This window comes from Cucurbita pepo, chromosome 10 (genome assembly GCF_057944985.1).
Source record: "Cucurbita pepo subsp. pepo isolate OVF chromosome 10, ASM5794498v1, whole genome shotgun sequence".
In the NCBI taxonomy this organism is placed as follows: domain Eukaryota; kingdom Viridiplantae; phylum Streptophyta; class Magnoliopsida; order Cucurbitales; family Cucurbitaceae; genus Cucurbita; species Cucurbita pepo.
In genome coordinates, this window is record NC_141807.1 from 19,251,613 (window position 1) to 19,272,960 (window position 21,348).

A 21,348-nucleotide genomic window follows, 5' to 3' on the forward strand; every position below is an offset into this window, starting at 1 on the left:
AGTGACCCTACCAATCGGGTTCGAGCAAAAAGCAATCATCAACCTACATGGATGAATAGAAAGGCTAAACTAGGTTCAAACCAGTGACCTCTTGATCGTATGATTTCAACCTTAGTGATCCCTTCTACCCTATACAGAGTGTTGGTCCAAAAGTGAAACTACCCAATCGGGTTCAAGCCAAAAGCAATCATCAACCTACACGAATGAATAGAAGCCCAACTAGGTTCGGACTGGTGACCTCTTGATCTGCAGTCAAATGCTCTACCACTGAGCTATGGACCCATTTTGCATGATTTCAACCTTAGTGATCTCTTCTACCGAGTGTCAGTCCAAAAGTGACCCTACCCAATTGGGTTCGGGCCAAAAGCAATCATCAACTTTCCAACCAGGTTCCAACTGGTGACCACTTGATCTGCAATCAAATGCCCTACCACTGAGCTATGGACCCATTTTTTTGTATGATTTCAACGCCCTACCACTGAGCTATGGACCCATTTTTTGAATGATTTCAACCTTAGTGAACCCTTCAGGTTCCAACTAAAGTTTACCACTGAGCAATGGACCCATTTTATTTTTTGTATGATTTCAACCTTAGTGATCTCTTCTACAGAGTGTCGGTCCAAAAGTGACCCTAGGGGTTCGAGCCAAAAGCAATCATCAACCAACATGTATGAATAGAAGGAGCTCTACCACTAAGTTATGGACCCATTTTGCATGATTTCAACCTTAGTGATCCCTTCTACAAGTGTTAGTCCAAATGTGACCCTACCCAATCGGGTTCGAGCCAAAAGCAATCATCAACTTCCCAAGTGGACCCATTTTGCATGATTTCAACCTTAGTGATCCCTTCTACAAGTCAGTCCAAATGTGACCCTACCCAATCGGGTTCGAGCCAAAAGCAATCATCAACTTCCCAAGTGGTGACCACTTGACCTGCAATCAAATGGACCCTTTCTTTGTATGATTTCCTTCTACAGAGTGTCGGATCACTCCAAAAGCAATCATCAACCAACATGTATGAATAGAAGGGCCCAGCCAGGTTCAAACTGGTGACCTCTTGATCTGCAGTCAAATGCTCTACCACTGAGCTATGGACCCATTTTGTATGATCTCAACCTTAGTGATCCCTTCTATAGAGTGTCGGTCCAACGGTCCAAAAGTGTCCCTACCCAATCGGGTTTGAGCCTTAGTGAACCCTTCGACAGAGTGTCGGTCCAAAAGTGTCCCTACCCAAGCTGGTTCGAGACAGAGTGTCGGATCACTCCAAAAGCAATCATGAACCAACATGTATAAATAGAAGGGCCCAATCAAATGTGCCCCTACACAATCAATCATCAACCAACAACCAACATGTATGAATAGAAAGGCCCAACCAGGTTTGAACTGGTGACCTCTTGATCTGCAGTCAAATGCTCTACCACTAAGCTATAAACCCATTTTGTATGATCTCAACCTTAGTGATCCCTTCTATAGAGTGTCGGTCCAAAAGTGCCCCTAACCAATCAGGTTCGAGCCAAAAGCAATCATCAAGCTACATGGATGAATAGAAGGGCACAACCAGGTTCAAACTTGTGACCTTAGTGACCCCTCTACAGAGTATCGGTCCAAAAGTGACCCTATCTTAATCAGTCAAATGCTCTACCACTAAGCTATATGACCCATTTTGTATAATCTCAACCATAGTGACCCCTATTCATGGATAAATTTAAAGGCCCAACCAAGTTCGAACTAGTGACGTTTTGATTGCAGTCAAATGTTCTACCATTGAGCTATGGTACCATTTCGTATCATCTCAACCTTAGTGATCTCTTCTACAGAGTGTCGGTCCAACCCAACCTTAGTGATCCCTTCTATAGAGTGTCGGTCCAACCCAACCCAACCCAATTGGGTTTGAGCCAAAAGCAATCATCACTCTACATGGATGAATAAAAGAATGAGCTATGGACCCATTTCGTATGTGATCTCAACCTTAGTGATCCCTTCCGTCGGTCCAAAAGCAATGATCATCCTACATGGATGAATAAAAGGGTCCAGCTAGGTTTGAATTGGTGACTTCTCTTAGTCTACAGTCAAATGCTCTACCACTGAGCTATGTACCCATTTTGTATGATCTTAACCTTAGTGATCCCTACTCTACCACTGAGCCTTAGTGATCCCTACTCTACCACTGAGCCTTAGTGATCCCTACTCTACCACTGAGCTATGGACCCATTTTGTAACCTTAGTGATCCCTACTCTACCCGCTATGGACCCATTTTGTATGATCTTAACCTTAGTGATATATTAGTGATCCCTACTCTACCCGCTCCTACTCTACCCGCTCCTACTCTACCCGCTATGGACCCATTTTGTATGATCTTAACTTTAGTGATATAGAAGGGCCTCAGAAAAGCAATCATCAACCTACATGTATGAATAGACTTAGTGATCCCTTCTACAGAAGGTCGGTCCAAAAGTGACCCTGGGGTTCGAGCCAAAAGCAATCATCAATCAACATGTACAAAATAGAAGGGCCCAACCAGGTTCGAACGGGTGACCTCTTGATTTGTAGTCAAATGCTCTACCATTGAGCTATGGACCCATTTTGCATGATTTCAACCTTAGTGATCCCTTTTACAGAGTGTCAGTCCAAAAGTGACCCTACCCAATCGGGTTCGGGCCAAAAGCAATCATCAACTTTCCAACCAGGTTCGAACTGGTGATCACTTGATCTGCAATCAAATGCTCTACCACTGAGCGCAATCAAATGCCCTACCACTGAGTGCAATCAAATGCCCTACCACTGAGCTATGGACCCATTTTTTGTATGATTACCACTAAGCTATGGACCCATTTTTTTTTGTATGATTACCACTGAGCTATGAACCCATTTTTTGTATGATTTCAACCTTAGTGATCCCTTCTACAGAGTGTCGGGCCAAAAGTGACCCTGGGGTTCGAGCCAAAAGCAATCATCAACCAACATGTATGAATAGGCGCAATCAAATGCCCTACCACTGAGCTATGGACCCATTTTTTGTATGATTTCAACCGATCCCTTCTACAAGAGTGTCGGGCCAAAAGTGCTCTACCACTAAGCTATGGACCCATTTTGCATAATTTCAACCTTAGTGATCCCTTCTACAGAGTGTCAGTCCAAATGTGACCCTACCCAATCGGGTTCAAGCCAAAAGCAATCATCAACTTCCCAACCAAGTTCCAACTGGTGACCACTTGATCTGCAATCAAATGTCCTACCACAGAGCTATGAACCCATTTTTTTTGTATGATTTCAACTGAACCCTTCTACAGAGTGTCGGAACACTCCAAAAGCAATCGTCAACCAACATGTATGAATAAAAGGGCCCAAGTGACCCTACCCAATCGGGTTCGAGCCAAAAGCAATCATCAACTTCCCAACCAGGTTCCAACTGGTGACCACTTGATTTGCAATCAAATGTCCTACCATTGAGCTATGAACCCATTTTTTGGTATGATTTCAACTGAACCCTTCTACAGAGTGTTGGAACCATAAAAGCTCCCCTACATGGATAAATAGGGGCCCCAATGACCTCTTAATCTACTGTCAAATGCTCTACCACTGAGCTACGGACCCATTTTGTATGATCTCAACCTTAGTGATCCCTTCTACAGAGTGTCACTCCAATAGTGACCCTACCCAATTGGGTTCGAGCCAAAAGCAATCATCACCCTACATGGATGAATAGAAAGGCCAGTCCAAAAGCGATCATACGTGGATGAATGAAAGAAAGGGCACTTGTATAATCTTAACTTTAATGATCAATGAATAGAAGGGCTCAACCAGGTTCAAACTGGTGACCTCTTGATCTGCAGTCAAATGCTCTACCACTAAGCTATAGACCCATTTTGTATAATCTTAACCTTAGTGATCCCTTCTATAGAGTATCGGTCCAAAGGTGACCCTACCCACTCGAGTTTGAGTGGTTCCTACATGGATGAATGAAAGGGCACAATTGGGTTTGAGAACTGCAAAAGCTACCTACTTGGGTAAATAGAAAGGACCTCTTGATCTGCAGTCAAATGCTCTACCACTTAGCTATGGACCCATTTATATGATTTCAACCTTATTGACCTCTTCTACAAAGTGTCGGTCCAAAAGTTACACTGCCCAATCTGAACTTTTTATAAGTAACATTAATACTCTTACCGTAGATGATTTATAAGGTGTAATAGATTATTTCTTTCCATATATTGACAATAAGATTTTAAAAAAAAAATCATAAAGGTTAATAGTGTTAATGCTATTTTTAAAATTTTATGGGTATTTTTTTGTTATACGGTCGTCCTATTTTTAAATTTTTTTAAATTAAAAGCATAAATAAAACTTCTTAAAGTTTGTTAAAAGTTTTTTAAAATTCAAATATATTTTAAAAATAAATTAGTTTCCATCCAAACTAATTTTTTAAAAATTTAAGTTAAAAGTTTAAGGGTATTATTAAAAAAAAATTTAAAATTTAAAATTTATAGATATTTTTATTAATTTAGTTGAATTCTTTTAACAGTGACACAAGATCTTTTCCGAAATTTAATTTCCGACATTAAAGCCTATGCTAGCAAGGACATTGGACCCTTAAAGAGGGTGGATTTTGAGGTCTCACATCAGTTGGAGAGAACGAAACATTTCTTATAAGAGTGAAAACTCCTCCCTAACAAATGAACTTTAAAACTGTGAGACTAACGACGATACGTAACGAACTGAAGCGGACAATATTTACTGATAGCAGCTTAGACCGTTGCAATCAATCAAGGACGACACTATGTTTGAAAGATAAAAGATGGTCCAAAGCCTACTCAACAAGATAAGCCTTGTGGGTAACAATGACATGCTATGAAGCTAAGAATTTGTAGTGGACATGACCACCTAATTAGTGCTATGACCACTTTTACAAAACTCACCTAAGAACATCCAAACAAAACATGTCTTATCATGACTAATGTTTTTTTTTAAGCAATTATAATTAACATTTTCGCGTTGTCGATCCTTAAACCCTTCTACCCATTGTTAAAAACCTTCATGGATTAGGTTGAATTAGGCTGAAACATTCTTTTTGTAATGTCTCACATTGGTTGGGGAGGAGAACAAACCACAATTTATAAGGACGTGGGAACCTTCCCTTAGTAGAAGCGTTTTAAAGCTTTGAGGAGAAACCCGAAAGAGAAAGTCCAAAGATGACAATATCTGATAGCGGTGGATCTGGGCTGTTACAAATGGTATCAGAGCCAGACACCGGACAATGTGTCAGCCTTCTCACTATTCCCCGAAGGGGGGTAGACACGAGGCGGTGTGCCAGTAAGGACACTGGGCCGAGGGTGGATTGTGATGTCCCACATTGGTTGGGGAGGAGAACAAACCATCATCTATAAGGATGTGGAAACCTTCCCCTAACAGACACATTTTAAAGCCTTGAGGGGAAACCCGAAAGGGAAAGCCCAAAAAAGGGTAAGCCCAAAGAGGACAATATCTGATATCTGATAGCGATGGATCTGGGCCGTTTACTCAAATTTTTATTTTTAATATTCTATTTATTTATTTTCAAATATTTAATTAAAATTAATAAAATAAATGTATATGTTTTATAATTAAGAATAAATATGGATAGGTTCGATTCAACCCAATATAGTTTCACGGGAACCCATGAACCAACTCAATCTATAAAATTTTCATTTATTTGAATCCAACACAACCCGACCTCAACTCAAACAGTACACATTAGGTTGGGTTGATCGGGTTTTTTGAAACCCTCTACCAATTAAAACCTATTATCGATCGACAAATCAGCATTCAACATTATCCTTTTGAATTATTTTGACATGGATCGAAAAATTATGAGTATAATTTGATCACAAACTCTGTTTAGTGGAAAACATGAAAAGATTTGTGTAAAGTAATTACCAATCCAATCATATTGGATTTGGATTTGGTTGAGATGATTTTATGAACTTATTTTGGGAGGATAATATTGGTGAATGTGACAAATAAAAGGGTACACGTGGCAGAAGCCCACCTTGTTCATACATTTTGCCACATGGACCACCTGTCAGCATGTTTTGCCATGTGGACAATTAGGGTTTTTCCATTAGTAATTAATTAATTAATTAATGTTCATGTCAGCATGTCTTGTCACCAACCCATTATCATTATGTCTCCCAATTAGAAACTTCTAATAACTTCTTCTTTTTATCCATTATAAACCCCTCGTTTATAATGATTTTGTTTTCATTTTCTTATCTTATAATCGAGTGCCACTTTTATAGTGGAGTCAACTCTAACGTGTAAATGGGAAGTTTTGAAAAACTGAAAAAATTTTGAGTGACATTTTTATACTCGAGTCAACTCAGACTAACCTTGAATCAACTCAGACTAACCTTGAAATAGGGTTATGATCAGACTAACCTTAAAATAGGGTTACGATCAAATTCCCCAAAAAATAGAGCTTTTTTTTTTTTTGCCGACTAACCTGAAATAACCTGAAAATAGGGATAGAGTTACCTCAGACTAACACCTGAAAATAGGGTTTTTTTTTGCCGACTAACCTGAAATAACCTGAAAATAGGGATAGAGTTACCTCAGACTAACACCTGAAAATAGGGATAGAGTTACCTCAGACTAACCTGAAATAACCTGAAAATAGGGATAGAGTTACCTCAGACTAACCTGAAATAACCTGAAAATAGGGATAGAGTTACCTCAGACTAACCTGAAATAACCTGAAAATAGGGATAGAGTTACCTCAAATAACCTGAAAATAGGGATAGAGTTACCTCAAATAACCTGAAAATAGGGATAGAGTTACCTCAGACTAACCTGAAATATAGAGTTACCTCAGACTAACCTGAAATAACCTGAAAATAGGGATAGAGTTACCTCAGACTAACCTGAAAATAGGGTAACAGTTACCACCTCAGACTAACCTGAAATAACCTGAAAATAGGGATAGAGTTACCTCAGACTAACTTGAAAATAGGGTCACGATCCAATTCCCCAAAAAATAGAGTAAGCTGTGACATTTTTATAGTCAGAGTCTTATAGTCAGAGTCAAGTCGATCCAATGTGACATTTTTATAGTCAGAGTCTTATAGTCAGAGTCAAGTCGATCCAATTTTTATAGTCAGAGTCTTATAGTCAGAGTCAAGTCGATCCAATTCCCCGACTCTGCCAACCCAAATGCATACGTCATCCCGTAGGGATAACTGTCCTTTTGACTAGTACTATGTAGTCCTTTGGTTGGGTATTGTAGTCCTTTGGTTGGGTATTAGGGCCGCTCTCACTACCCGCCAAACCAACGCTTTATCCCTATATATCCATAAAAGTATTTGTTGCAAGAATAAATCATAAAATTTTATATGGATTTATGGTTTAGTCAAGTATTTTGCATTTGTAATAACTCAAACACATCGCTAGTAAATATTATCCGCTTGATCCGTTACAAATCGCCGTTATCCTCACGATTGTAAAACGCATCTATTAAGGAAAAGTTTTCACACCTTTATTAGGAATATCTCATTTCCTTCTCCAACCGATGTAGAATCTCACAATGAGTATCAACTAACTCTGTTCAAACCGCCACGAGAATACAAGAACGGAACGATGATTGATTAACTAACGAAGTAACCCACCAACACAATTAAACTAATATAAAAAGGCCTCAACCAAGTCTATGGCCATTGTGGCCAAGGAAGTTTAACTAGACAGGACAGCTTTTATCTCACCTAAAAGCCTAAAACTACATCCACTTTAGATAAATTTTCAACTCCCATGTAAAAAGGTTTGATTATCAAACTCCCTTAAATTATTATTACATACACGAACCTGCCATATGGGTCCACGACATCAGGTTAGAACATGTTAAAAGACTTAATTCACCTAATGACATCAATTAATCATCTAACTTAGTTTCAAATATTTTAAGTTGGCCAAACAATGGTCGTGCAACTTCAAATGCTTCTAGTAACATAAAATATATTTTAAAATTAACAATAAATTCAAGTTCAGTTCATCGAGAACCTATAAAGCAACTCAATTCATAAAATTTTCATCTATCAGAACTCAACCAAATCCAAATAAATTCGTAACTCAATCCAAACGTGAATTGATCAAGTTTTTCGAATTATCGAGTTTTTAGAACACTACAACCAGCTTGTATTGACATCATATTTGCAAACCTCACAGATGATGAAGTACAGAACATCCCCCCCTCCCCCCCAAGCTTTATTTCATATTTTACCATCCCAACAATAGAAAATAAGTCCTCTTTTCCCTCCTAACTCAACTCAACATGCTACACAACAAAGTAAACGTTTCCTAAATGTAATCAGTAGGATTCGAATTCATTAAGCAGCAGATGGAGAAGGCTTTAATTTTTTTGGTGGCGGGTTTCCCCCAGAAATTACCACATATAAGTAGAAGCACAGCATTGCAGCGCTGAGAGAAACAAAGCCAAAACAAGTTTGCGTTGGGAGAATTTGATTAATCTCAAGTAGAGTTAGCGAAGGAAGACATGTCAGTCAGAACTAGCAAAAAAAGTTTACCTGAGTGCAGCGTATAAGGCCGATGGAAACACGTTTTTGGTCTACAATCACGAAAATAGTATAATCACGACATTAATATCTATTGACTCGGGTCGAATATTTATATGGATAAAGTGTGATAAAGTGCATACCGATGAGTACGTCTGAAAACTATTCCAGAAAAACGAGGCGGTAAGTACTGCAAAGATGGTAAGCACACAGTTAAATTCAGAACTTGAACATAACTTCTGTATTTCGAACAATTAAAACATGCTGTATGCATATATTATGTGTACAATTAAAACGAGGCGGTAAGAATGCACGAGCGTACAAGAAAGATAGTCCACCAAGAGAGACCGAACAACTAACTATACGAAAAAAGGCTCTGAGGACCTAATTAAAACACGTTATATTGCATGTCTGAAGTATATTTAGAGGGAGATGCAACTGACTTAAAAGAGTAACCAAATCAATTACCTGCTTGTCCTAGAATATATGGCAAACTGGACTTCCCCTGCCTCCAGATTTTCAAACTTAAAGTGCTCAGAGCCAGCAAAGCACCCCCAGAGATCAAACTGGTCAATGCAGACGGGTTTCTCGAAAATATTAAGCTAATAAGGCCACCACTTAGAACCATTCCACCTGTAACGAGTTCATAGTCAAACGTTAGGAGGGGTAAGAACATGGCACCACTAGGTTGTATTCTTTCAAAGTGGAAGGCATGTTTTATTACACAGGAAGGGAAGGTTCTGAACTTAAGCGAACATACAAAGATTAAACGATGTGGGATCTCTATTGCTTTAACGTCCCGATTTATCGGTTTATCATTATTCCAATAAAAGAAACTGTCAGATACTTTCACCCCCTTTTCCTTATTTAAAACCCTCTAATTCAATATCATCCCGTAGATAACAAACGAGGAGAAACAGACTAAGTCACGCATATTCTCGACATTGCACTGAAACAGAACAGGACATCATCTAGAGACTCTTAAAGTTTAACAAATACAAGAAAGAAATTATCAAATTATCCAGTACCCTAAAGAGAGTTTATAAGGCAATCTGTTCTGCATCAACACTGGTAAAAAAAAAAAATTCCAAAGATCAAAGCAGTAAACAAGAATAAGAACTAGTTAGGGCAATTCGAGACAACCAGCTTCCTGTCCCAACACAAATCCCACACACGTGATGATTACATCACACCTGCTATATAACTCTTAAATGTTACATTACCATTCCCACCTCTCCCTCCAGTAAACTTTCACAGCACAGACATAGGCCAATAAGTTCACTAACACCCAAAAGCTTCATGGCACGGGGAAAGAAAGCAAACAGATTCAGCTTTCTAAAGGTTGTTAAGCAGAGAACATATCTAATTAACAGTTTGGCAAATGGCATTTTGTTTTCTCCTTCAAGACCAATGCCCACCAGGTGAAGGGCATGCTGAGTCAAATTCTCTTACAATACCATTGACGAAGAAGTTTTCTTTCTTAAATTTATTCTGAATGAGAAAACAGGAAATGGGTACTGAAGAACTGAAATAATCCCTCACTATTTTATCTCTGTTTCAAGTTTTTGTTGCATGAGCTCCTTAAAGATTACTGTTTTATCAGAATACATTATGAAAATTAACCTCAACCAGCTGGTTATTTTCTGCATTCCATTCGTAATCCTCATGATCACATGACTCAAGTCATCTCAGTCATTCTAGAGCCACTAGGTCAAGGCATTTGGCGATCAAATCAACCATTCACATTTTAAACTGAATGAATGCATTTGTAGAACTGCTACTCGTTTCTTATAATAAATAAGTGATTGCAAAAAACTAAGGCTTTGATCAGGTTACAGTTTCTTAATAGCTACATTTAACACAATAAATCATCATTCAATGTAACGCATTTGAGAAACAATATTAGGAGGTGAGGAAGCACTTTTCCTCCTCCTCAAGTGAAAGACCAAGACCCCAACACAATGCAAGAAATAATGTTGCGTTCTAACTGCTACAAGCAGCTAGCCTATCAATGACAAAAGAATGCAAAACTCACCGAAGGGAATGCCAAAACAGAAATCATGGATTTTTGCTGATCGTTTAGGCACAGTGCCAACGTCGTTCTCTACATTTCCAACATCAGACGACTCTTCAACACCAGGATATGAATTTGAGGTAACTTGAGATTCTGATGCATAAGTGGCATCGCTTAAAGTTGTCTTAGTCTGGGCATCAGCATCAGAAGTATTTGAAGCAGATCCTTCAAGGCTCATAACAATCGATAACTAAAAAAGGAAAACTCAAGTATCAGTTCAACCGATTATGCCACTTGATGCCCTCGTGTTTACCACCATTAACCTAAGCCATCACTTAAACACAGAACAAGAACTAAGCACTTTCAAGAAATCACCATTTCAAAACTTTAAAATCAAACGGGAACTATCCTATCTCTTGTCAATTAGAAGTTCGATCTAAGTTTACAAAATGTATAGATGAGTATCGATGAAAACTCTAACAAGGGAACAAAGCGAAAACTAAATTCAAGCAGAGAAGCAATAAAATTCAAGCAGCAGCAAGAGCTTATTAGATTGAACGTAGTATTAAATCAGGTAGTCGAAACATCAAAATCATTCAACCCAACTTGCAAAAGATACTGTATCTGAATTAAAACATTCAAGTAAAATATAGCGAATTTAATCTTAATTATCCGTCCTTGAATGAATATAAATCAAATCCCAGACTTACAGAAAAAGTGTTCTCACCACTAATTCATAATAGCGAAACAGACTCATAACTCATCGAAATTCACAACAATTTCTTCAAATCTCGGATTCATAAAGTTGCCAAAAGAAATCAGAAACAAGAATACGGAAAAGAAACACAAACCTTAGGCAAGGAAAGAGAAGGGCGAGGAGCTAAGAATGAGCGGCGCTGTTGCAGGCGAAAGCCACGGTTGATGGCGAAGAAGCACGAAAACTGAGACGCCGTGGCCGCCATTTTAGATCGGAGCAAGGCAAGAAGAAGAATTAACAACAAAATCGAGCAATCAACGGAGTGAAAATTCAACAAGGAGGATCTGAGTTCCAATTGAATGTGACGAATCGAGTCGGAGGTTTAGAGGATTATACTTATTCGAAGAATCTGGATCGTCTCCACGTTTTACAGAAGACTGAACGAGTTGAATTCATATTAAAATTTTAAAAAAATAAAATACCTTATTTTTTTTAATAATAATAAGCCTAAATTAATAAAAATGCTATTTTTAAGATTAATAATCTCTTTAATTTTTTTTAAATGACAAAAATAAATTATTACTACTATATTTCAAAAATAAAAAAACCCTTAAATTTTTAAAAATTTCCACATAAAAAAATTTTAAAAATATCCATAAAATTTAAAAATTAGCAGTAACAGCTTTTATCTATATATATAAAAAAAAATGACACCTCGTAAATTATGTACAAATATTTTAATGTTATTTTAGAAAGTGGTAAAATAATTTTCGAAGTTTTTAAATTTTTTTAAAGGTATTATTGAAAGATAATTTAATGATATTTTTTAAAGTTAAAGGGTATTTTTAAAACTATTTTAAACGTTGTTCACCAGCATAACAAAGTATTAATGGTAGTTTTGATTAGTTCTAATGGTTCGAGTTGTTCACTTAAATTTTAAATTTTAATTAAAAAAAATAGTTTGTAATAAAAATAAAATGAATAGTGTTTTTTTAAAAAAATAATAATAAATTCGAGCGGTTTGGTTCAACTCATTTTAATTTTAGAACCATCTGATGAACCATCCCGAACTCAATCCAATCTAAATAAAGCTCGTAACTCAATCCAAACTGTACAAATTGAGTTGGGTTGATCGAGCTTTTCTGTCATCGGATTTTTTGGACTCCACTACTAATATTTAAAAAAAATGAAAAAAAAATATTATCTATTAAATAAATAAACAAAAATCCAATATATATATATATATATTATTATTTTTTTTTTTTGGGATTTTTGTATTAGAAATGTTTTTTTTATTATTATTTATTTAGAAATAAATTCATCTCATCATCTGAGTTTTTACAATGGGCTTGATTGAAGTAACCTCCACAAGCACTGAAATCAACAATGGAGCTTCTCCTCCGCAAAATCCCCAAGCGCCGAAGCTCTTAATCTTCAAACCCTAACCCCAAACTCTCCTCATTAAGCTTTACGATCATGCCATTCTTCCTCGCACCTTCAGTCTTCCGTTCTTGCCGTCTCAAGCATTTTGAAGCAACGCGCCTTTCGTCTCTGTTCTACGCCATCCGCCGCCATGTATCTTTCCTTTTACTGCTTCTTTTACTTATATATTACTTCATACCTTTGTCTTAAATTGATACTATTTGTTCTTGTTGGAATTTCAAGCTTTTTATTTCTGGGTTTTGTCTGTGGTGTCCTCTGGATTGAAATGATTTAGATATTGGCATAGAACGATAGTTGTTTTCTTGTGAATGTGAAAAGTGTGAGATCCTACATCGGTTGGAGAGCGGAACGAAACATTCTTTATAAAAATGTGGAAATCTATTCCTAGCCGATGCGTTTTAAGAGCTTTGAGAGGAAGTCCGAAATGGTGGTGTGCTTGAGCTGTTACAAATGGTATTAGAGCTAGACACTGGGTGAGGTGCTTGTGAGAACGTTGGGCTCGGAAAGGAGGTGGATTGTGAGATCCCACATCGATTGGAGAGAGGAACGAGGGTCAGTGAGGATGTTGGCCCCAAAAGGGGTGGATTGTGAGATCCCATATCGATTGGAGAGAGGAACAAGTGCCAGTGAGAACGTTGGGCCGCGAAGGGGGGTGGATTGTGAGATCTCGCATCGGTTGGAGAGGGTAATGAAGCATTCTTTATAAGGGTGTAGAAACCTCTTCCTGGTAGATGCGTTTTAAAGACCTTGAGAGGAAGTTTGAAAGGGAAAGCTCAAAGAGGGCAATATCTACTAGTGGTGCGCTGGGGCTGTTACAAATGATATCAGAGCTAGACATTGGATGGTGTGCCAGCGAGAACGTTGGGCTCCAGAGGGGGGGTGGATTGTGAAATCCCACATCGACTGGAGAGAGGAACAAGTGCCAGTGAGGACGCTGGGTCCCAAATCGGGTGGATTGTGAGATCTCACATCGGCTGGAGAGGGGAACAAAGCATTCTTTATAAGGGTGTGGAAACCTCTCCGTAGCAGACACGTTTTAAAAACCTTGACGGGAAGCCCGAAAGGAAAAGTCTAAAGAGGACAATATCTGCAAGTAAGGCGCTTCACTTCACTGTTACAAAAAGGAAAAGAGGAAAAGGAAGAAACGAAAGGATTTAGATATCATTTTTGGATAATGGGGCTTTTGAAAGTATTTTGTCTCTGTTTAGCTTTCAATTTAGTAAGATTTCATTGATGGGTTTTCCCAGTTTTGTGTTTCTTTTGTGACCCTTTTCACTTTTACAGAAGGGAAGGAGAGATGTGCTCAGCTGCTTGGGTTTGGATGCTTGTCATTTTTCCTCACTAGGTAAGAGCGCCAGCCATCTCTTTCTTTGTAGCTCATTTGTAACGACTCTAGATTTCTAGTTACCTAGAGTCGTTACCGTCATCATAGTGTAACCATTTCTATGCGGAAATAGACGTTTAAACTTCTTTATAAGACATAAATTTCATGTTAAAACACAGTCAAGGACTTACGTATTCGAAAACATTTTTAAAACGACACAACGATAAACTAAATGAAATAAATAAACATTTTAATTAAAAACATCTTATTCTAGCCTAAGTCTAAGAAAATAAATGCGACTACCTTATGCATGTGTCATGGTCTCGAATTGCGATACCGTTGTCGGCCGTACAAGAATGCTTTGTCTTTACCTGAAATAGAAGTAGCACGTGACTTGAGTATTTTAAGAAATACTCAGTGACTCACTATTGGGGATAAATGGAAACACATACAATTTCATGAATGGGACTTATCATAACAGCCTATTTTCCTACGGCGGCCATCCTAACGAACAATTGGGATGTGTACTTAATTTTCATACACACGGTCCAAACGTGCGAGTATGGACCCACCAGTTGGTTCGCACACCTCCTAAGCCCCCTTTCTGGTCGGGCGAGCATTCTCTGGTAGCTATTGATGTTGAACACCCATTAGGAATAGCGACCATCAGAGCAGCATTATGATAACATAATGATCATTCTCCTGTCTCGTAGCGTACGCGTCCGTACTATCGTGAAGGATAAAGGGTATCCCCCAATGCATAAGCACACAATAATGCACAAGGCCCCTACATTTTTTCATTTCATTATCATTTAATACAATCCCGCTAGTGTCTTCCTTCATATCATATCAGCTTGCTTGTCATTTTTCCTCACTAGATAAAAGCACGAGCGATCTCTTTCTTTGTAGCTCATTAGTTATATAAGAGATGTCCAATTGACGGTTTCTGTTTACCTGATACACCTTAATTTGTGTTTATGGCTTTAGTTGATGTTTCGGAGCTCGAATGTGATAAGCTTAGTGATGATACTAGAACAACAGAGAAAGATGCTGCACTACGTTTGGCAGTCACTCAGCTTGCTGGTGAGTTTGGGAAGGAATCTATGTTGTGTTTGCAGAGGTTTTTCAGCTCCCGGAATGCACCTGTGATTTCTACTGGATCATTAAAGCTTGACCTTGCTCTTGGGATTGGAGGATTACCTAAGGTGAGTAACTGCAAGTTGAATTCTTCTTCTGCCTTATATTTGATTCATTCATGTACTTATGGAATTGGAATGTGTTTGCAGTTAAAGTTCGTGTCGGGTTGATTTGAACATAAACAGGTTTAACGGTCGTTACTTTGTATCGTTGTCATGTCTTATAGGAGAAGTTTGCTTATGTATGTTTTAAACCTTACCATAGTTGGGTTTGTTGCATGTTATTTAGTATCATATTTCATTTCTTCTTGTTGTTTCTTCAAGGGTGGGTTTGAGCGGCAATTATGTTGAGGATTGTCGGAATCCCACATTGCTAATTAAGAGAAAGATCATAGGTATATAAGTAAGGATTACTATCTCCATGTATGAGGTCTTTTGGGGAAACCGAAAGCAAAGCCATGTGAGCTTATGCTCAAAGTGGACAATATTATATCAATGTTGAGGGTTGTTGTTCCTAACATGGTATCAGACTCATGCTCTTATCTTAACTTAGTCATGTCAATAGATTTCTCAAGTGTCGAACAAGAAGTTGTGAGCCTCGATTATGTAGTTATAGTGTGACTCAGATGTCGAACAAAGTTGTGAGTCTCAAACGTGTAGTCATAGTGAAGATTCGTGCTAAGCTCTGTTGGACCCAGAGAAAAGGAGTCGTCCAGATAGTTTAGATGGACAGATGACTCTTTGAGGAGATGCTCAATGGTGGTTGTAGCCATAGTGAAAATTCGTGTTAGAGCTCTGTTGGACCAATAATGTGCTCCAGATAAAAGGAGTCGTCTAGATAGTCTAGACGGACAATTGATGCTTTGAGGGGAGGCTCAATGGTGGGTGTAGCCATAGTGAAGATTCGTGCTAGAGCTCTATTAGATCAGCAACGTGCTCCAGAGAAAAGGTGTCGTCCTGATAGTGCTAGACAAATAGATGACTGTTTAAGGGGGGCTCAATGGTGTACTTTGTTCGAGCGAAGGATTGTTGGAGTCCCACATTGACTAATTAAGCGGAAGATCATATGTATATAAGTAAGGGACACTATCTCTATTGGTACGAGACCTTTTGGGGAAACCAAAAGCAAAACCATGAGAGCCTATGCTCGAACAATTATGTAGTTTCAGCATGATTCAGTTCTAAGTCGTATGATTATTTATAAATTACATAATGCATACTTATGAAAGTTCGCAAAAGCATTGTTTGAGCACTCTACTTGCTATGCAGGGAAGAATAGTTGAACTTTATGGGCAAGAAGCTTCTGGAAAGACAACATTGGCGCTCCACATCATTAAGGAGGCTCAGAAACTTGGAGGTATCTGTTGGTTTTGCCTTTTTTTTGGATCAGAATGATAACTGCCTGTTGATAATTCTGACAAGTTGTTTAGTTTAAAATATTTTGTTCAAGATGAAACCCATTTGGTTTAGTATCAACTCGGATTTTTATACCGTCCTTTTTTTCATGCTCGTTCTTCGTTTTTATCCAATCTCATAACATATCGAAACTACTTGTTGGATCATCGATTGTTATTGTTGAGAATTATTGAAAAGAGTAGTCCCACAGAGGAAGATCTTGGGTTTGTAAGATAAGGAACACTATCTCCCTTGGCATGAGGACTTTTGGGGAAAGAAAAAACAAAACCATGAGAGCTTATGCTCAAAGTGGATAATATCATACCATTGTGGAGGTTCGTGATTCCTAACCTGGTATCAGAGCCATGTCTTTCACTTAGCCATATTAATAAAATCCTCAAATGTCGAATAAAGACACTGTAAGCCTCGAATGGGTAGTAAAAAAAAGACTCAAGTGTCAAACAAATGGTGTACTTTGTTTGAGGGCTCTAGAGAAAGGAGTTGAGCCTCGATTAAGTGAAATTTGCTTGTGCATGTTTTGAATAGTTGGTTTGTTGCATGTTATTTAGTATCATATTTCATTTCTTCATGTTGTTTCTTCGAGGATGGGTTTGAGTGGCAACCATGTTGAGGATTATCGGAATCCCACGTTGCTAATTAAGAGAAAGATCATAGGTATATAAGTAATGATTACTATCTCCATGTATGAGGTCTTTTGGGAAAACGAAAGCAAAGCCATGTGAGCTTATGCTCAAAGTGAACAATATCATACTATTGTGGAGGCTCGTGATTCCTAACCGTTATTGCTCACCTTCAAATTCAAGTCTTGACGTGTATTATTTATTACTATTTTTATGAAGGAATTGTGAATGTTGTAATGAATTATGGAGATAAGATGGTATTATTTTCCAAAATATGATTTCTTGTTGGCTACGAGTGCCAGCCATTTCATGTTGAAATGCCTGCATTTCTGGAATTTACCAATGATATCTACTCATGAAAATTTAGTGCAACTTTCTTTGCTCCTTTTCTAGTTTGTATTTTCCTATCTTTTATCTTTTTTTGGGTGCAATTTCCCTTGTCCCTTTTCTGGTTTAGAAGGTCACTTAGGAGCAAACAAGAAAGGCAGATTAATACATGGCTTTCAAGGAAACTTTGAAATGTGGTGGGTCAATGATTCGCCAATATAACTGTCAAAAACACACGTGCATAAGTATATTTCGTGCAACGTGTTCCACAAGGACATATGTCCTAGCCTGTGAGATCCCACATCGATTGGGAGGGGAATGAAGCATTCCTTATAAGGGTGTGGAAACCTCTTCCTAGTAAACGCATTTTAAAACATTGAGGGAAAACCCAGAAGGGAAAGCCTAAAGCGGACAATATTTGTTAGCAGTGGACTTAGGCTGTTACAAATGGTATCAGAGTCAGGCACCGAGCGGTGTGCTAGCAAGGACGCTGGCCCCCAAGGGGAGTAGATTGTGAGATCCCACATCGGTTGGAGAGGGGAACGAAGAATTCCTTATAAGTGTGTGGGAACCTCTCCCTAGTAATTGCATTTTAAAACCGTGAGGCTGACGACGATATGTAACGGGCCAAAGCAGACAATATTTGCTAGCGGTGAGCTTGAACTGTTACAAATGGTAACAGAGCTAGACACCGAGTGGTGTGCCAGCGAGGACGCTGAGCCAGACATCGAGCAGTGTGCCAACGAGGACACTGAGCTAGATACAGAACGGTGTACCAGCGAGGACGCTGGGACCCCAAGGGGGGTGGATTGTGAGATCCCACATCAGTTGGAGAGGGAAACGAAGCATTCCTTATAAGGGTGTGGAAATCTCTCCCTAATAGACGTGTTTTAAAACCTTGAGGGGAAGCGTAGAAGGGAAAGCCAAAAGAGGACAATATCTGTTAGCGGTGGACTTGGTCTGTTACATAGCCATACCAACTGTCGTGGAATTTATCGATAGATTTTTGGTTTCTTTGTTTCATTGTCATCTTTTGCTTATTGATTTTCCCCTGGGCAGGATATTGTGCATATTTTGACGCAGAGAATGCAATGGACATGTCACTTGCTGAAGCAATGGGTATAAACGTAGATAATCTTCTTATTTCACCTCCAGATACTGCTGAAAATTTGTTGTGTGCCGTTGATACGTTAGTTAAAAGTGGATCGGTCGACGTAATCGTGGTTGATAGCGTAAGACTACCTTGCCCTCATGTATTGTATTACCTATCTCAAAACGTCTTATTTAGTTATGGTTCTGCCATGATCTTCGTTTTATATGCCAAAATTCCGAGGACCGATAGCGATATATTCGGTAACTATGTCATTTGTCATATGCTTCTATTCTTAGGACTCGTGGACTAGTTTTATATTATCGAGTCTTCGATAGTCCGCTGATGCTTTCATTGGAACTGCAGGTAGCTGCACTTGTTCCACAAAGTGAACTCGATGCTTTGATTGGCAGTCCACAGAAAGACGTTCAATCTCGAGTGATGACCCGAGCGTTGAGGAAAATACATTATTCCCTGAGCCTATCTCAAACTCTGATTGTTTTTATTAATCAGGTTGGAACTAAGTTGCAAACGTTCTTCCTCATATTGTCAGTATAAGAAATAGTGTTTCACTATGCAGCATTATCGTCTTACAGGTTAGATCGAGCGGAGGGGCTCGGGGTGGTTTTGGACAGATGAACGAGGTAACCTGTGGTGGGAATGCCTTGCAATTCTATGCAGCAGTCAGATTGAGGCTTTTGAGAAGGGGATTACTGAAGAGTGACGATAAGGTACGCTTCATCTCGTAGTTGCTAGCCGTGATTCGTTGTAATAGTCCAAGCCCACCGCTAGTAGATATTGTCTGTTTTGGTCTGTTACGTATCGCCGTCAGCCTCACGGTTTTAAAACGCGTCTACTAGGGAGAGATTTCCACCCCCTTATAAGGAATGTTTCGTTCCCCTCTCCAACCAATGTGGGATCTCACAATCCATCCTCCTTGGGGCCCTAACGTCCTCGCTGGCACACCGTTGGTGTTTGGCTCAGCGTCCTCGCTGGCATACCGCTCGGTGTCTGGCTCTATTATCATTTGTAACAGTCCAAGCTCACCGCTAGCAGATATGGTCTGCTTTGGCCCGTTATGTATCACCGTCAGCCTAACAGTTTTAAAACGCGTCTACTAGGGAGAGCAAGCTCAATGCTAGCAGATATGGTATGCTTTGACCCGTTATGTATCACCGTCAGCCTAATGGTTTTAAAACGCGTCTACTAGGGAGAGGTTTCCACACCCTTATAAGGAATGCTTTGTTCCCCTCTTCAACCAATGTGGGATCTCACAATCCACCCTCCTCGGGGGCCAGCTTCCTCGCTGGCACACTGCTCGGTGTCTGGCTCTGTTACCATTTGTAACCGTTCAAGCCCACCTCTAACAGATATTGTTTGTTTTGGCCCGTTACACATTGTCATAAGCCTCACGGTTTTAAAATCCGTCTACTAGGGAGAGGTTTTCACACCCTTATAAGGAATGTTTCGTTCCCCTCTCCAACCAACGTGAAATCTCACATTCGTTAACACAGTTTTATTGATTATTTACAACATAACTTCATTTTTGGATTGTATACTTTAGACCTCTCCAACCAATGTGGGATCTCACATTCGTTAAAACGCATCTACTAGTCATTTAATTTTTGCAGCATTTTGCGTTAATACCAAACCCGAGAAGACTTTAGACCTCTGGTTTTTCATGTATGGAATGCTTTCTTAAATCCAACCATGGTTTGTTCTAGGTCACGGGTCTTGCGGTCGCTGTGCAAGTGGTGAAAAATAAGTTAGCAACGTCGATGAAAACGGCAGAACTCGGGATACGCTTTGGGAAAGGCTTATGCTGTGAATCTGAGGTTTTGGAATTGGGTTGTGAGCATCGAGTTATTCTTAAAGATGGAAACAACTTTCGTATAGAAGGGAGGATTTGCAGCAGCAAGCATGAAGCACACCAATATCTTATGGAAAATGAAGATGTTCTTTGTAAGGTGGTTGAGATCTTAAGAAACCAATTATTTGTACAATAGTAGAGTTCTTCACCCCTTGATGATTTCCTTGAATTATGGCTTTGCGATTCTGTTCTTGGTCATTTACGATGACCCGAGCAAGTGAAGAGTCATTGGAGAAGTCGAAAGTCTTTAGAGGCTTCTCGTTGAGAACTGACAGAAGGAAGAGAGCAACCGTGTAATCCATAGCTTGCTTTGATTAGCTGACGAGGCGGACTCGGAGAGGTCATTGTCGGTGCTATTAGCCTACGATGGTTGGCATTTTGTTTCGAGTAGCGGGTGCGTTCTTACCGTTTTCAAGTCGAGCAGAAAGCAAGATTTTGGCTTCGTTATTGATTCAACATAACTACAATTTTCAGGTATTTGTATGATTATAGAGTTAAAAGATAATATTTTGATTGATATTATTGAAATTTAAAAGGAAATGTCCAACGATATTAATGAGATAGTAAAAAGACTCTCTGAGTATGATAGAACCAAACATATTGAAGTTGATCGTTATTTTATTAAAGATAAGTTAGAGAATGGGATAGTATGCATTAGTTAATGCCCTCATGACTACAATCAATAGATGTACTAACAAAAAAACTTTGCAGCTCGATGTTTGAATGGATCTTGAGGAGTGTCGAAAGACCGTCAATACTTTTATGCATTGTTACCTAATGTCGGGAGAAGTAGTTAGTAAGATATTTCACTTGTGTCTAACTCCTTATCATACTGTCGATTTTGAAAGTCCCCGACTAGAATTTAATTTAATG

The 21,348-nt window shown here is 38.9% G+C and overlaps 2 protein-coding genes and 5 non-coding genes across 8 annotated transcripts; 1 reads left to right on the plus strand and 6 right to left on the minus strand.

The window, feature by feature from the left end:
- Positions 1 to 210: 210 nt before the first annotated feature.
- Positions 211 to 282, minus strand: TRNAC-GCA (transfer RNA cysteine (anticodon GCA)). The gene has a single exon. It is a non-coding gene; the product is annotated as a tRNA-Cys (tRNA).
- A 744-nt stretch (positions 283 to 1,026) lies between these two features.
- Positions 1,027 to 1,098, minus strand: TRNAC-GCA (transfer RNA cysteine (anticodon GCA)). The gene has a single exon. It is a non-coding gene; the product is annotated as a tRNA-Cys (tRNA).
- Positions 1,099 to 1,363: 265 nt separating this feature from the next.
- TRNAC-GCA (transfer RNA cysteine (anticodon GCA)) lies at positions 1,364 to 1,435 on the minus strand. Its single transcript has one exon. It is a non-coding gene; the product is annotated as a tRNA-Cys (tRNA).
- Positions 1,436 to 2,509: 1,074 nt separating this feature from the next.
- Positions 2,510 to 2,581, minus strand: TRNAC-ACA (transfer RNA cysteine (anticodon ACA)). The gene has a single exon. It is a non-coding gene; the product is annotated as a tRNA-Cys (tRNA).
- Positions 2,582 to 3,792: 1,211 nt separating this feature from the next.
- On the minus strand, positions 3,793 to 3,864 carry TRNAC-GCA (transfer RNA cysteine (anticodon GCA)). The gene has a single exon. It is a non-coding gene; the product is annotated as a tRNA-Cys (tRNA).
- Positions 3,865 to 8,042: 4,178 nt separating this feature from the next.
- LOC111803961 (Transmembrane proteins 14C) lies at positions 8,043 to 11,698 on the minus strand. Its single transcript, XM_023688583.2, has 6 exons — positions 11,404 to 11,698; positions 10,574 to 10,802; positions 9,007 to 9,171; positions 8,682 to 8,728; positions 8,551 to 8,591; positions 8,043 to 8,443 (listed from the first exon to the last, which is right to left on the minus strand). Exons 1-6 carry the CDS (start codon positions 11,512 to 11,514, stop codon positions 8,353 to 8,355), a joined length of 684 nt encoding a protein of 227 aa, XP_023544351.2. The 5' UTR covers positions 11,515 to 11,698; the 3' UTR covers positions 8,043 to 8,352.
- Positions 11,699 to 12,583: 885 nt separating this feature from the next.
- RECA3 (RECA homolog 3) lies at positions 12,584 to 21,071 on the plus strand. Of its 2 annotated transcripts, none has more exons than XM_023688582.2 (8): positions 12,584 to 12,824; positions 13,977 to 14,037; positions 15,004 to 15,221; positions 16,422 to 16,509; positions 18,575 to 18,747; positions 18,972 to 19,118; positions 19,202 to 19,336; positions 20,330 to 21,071. In XM_023688582.2, exons 1-8 carry the CDS (start codon positions 12,726 to 12,728, stop codon positions 20,609 to 20,611), a joined length of 1,203 nt encoding a protein of 400 aa, XP_023544350.2. In that variant the 5' UTR covers positions 12,584 to 12,725; the 3' UTR covers positions 20,612 to 21,071. The 2 variants fall into 2 exon arrangements, with proteins under 2 accessions (XP_023544350.2, XP_086984089.1); XM_087127963.1 differs by having other exon boundaries at positions 13,980 to 14,037.
- Positions 21,072 to 21,348: the final 277 nt, after the last annotated feature.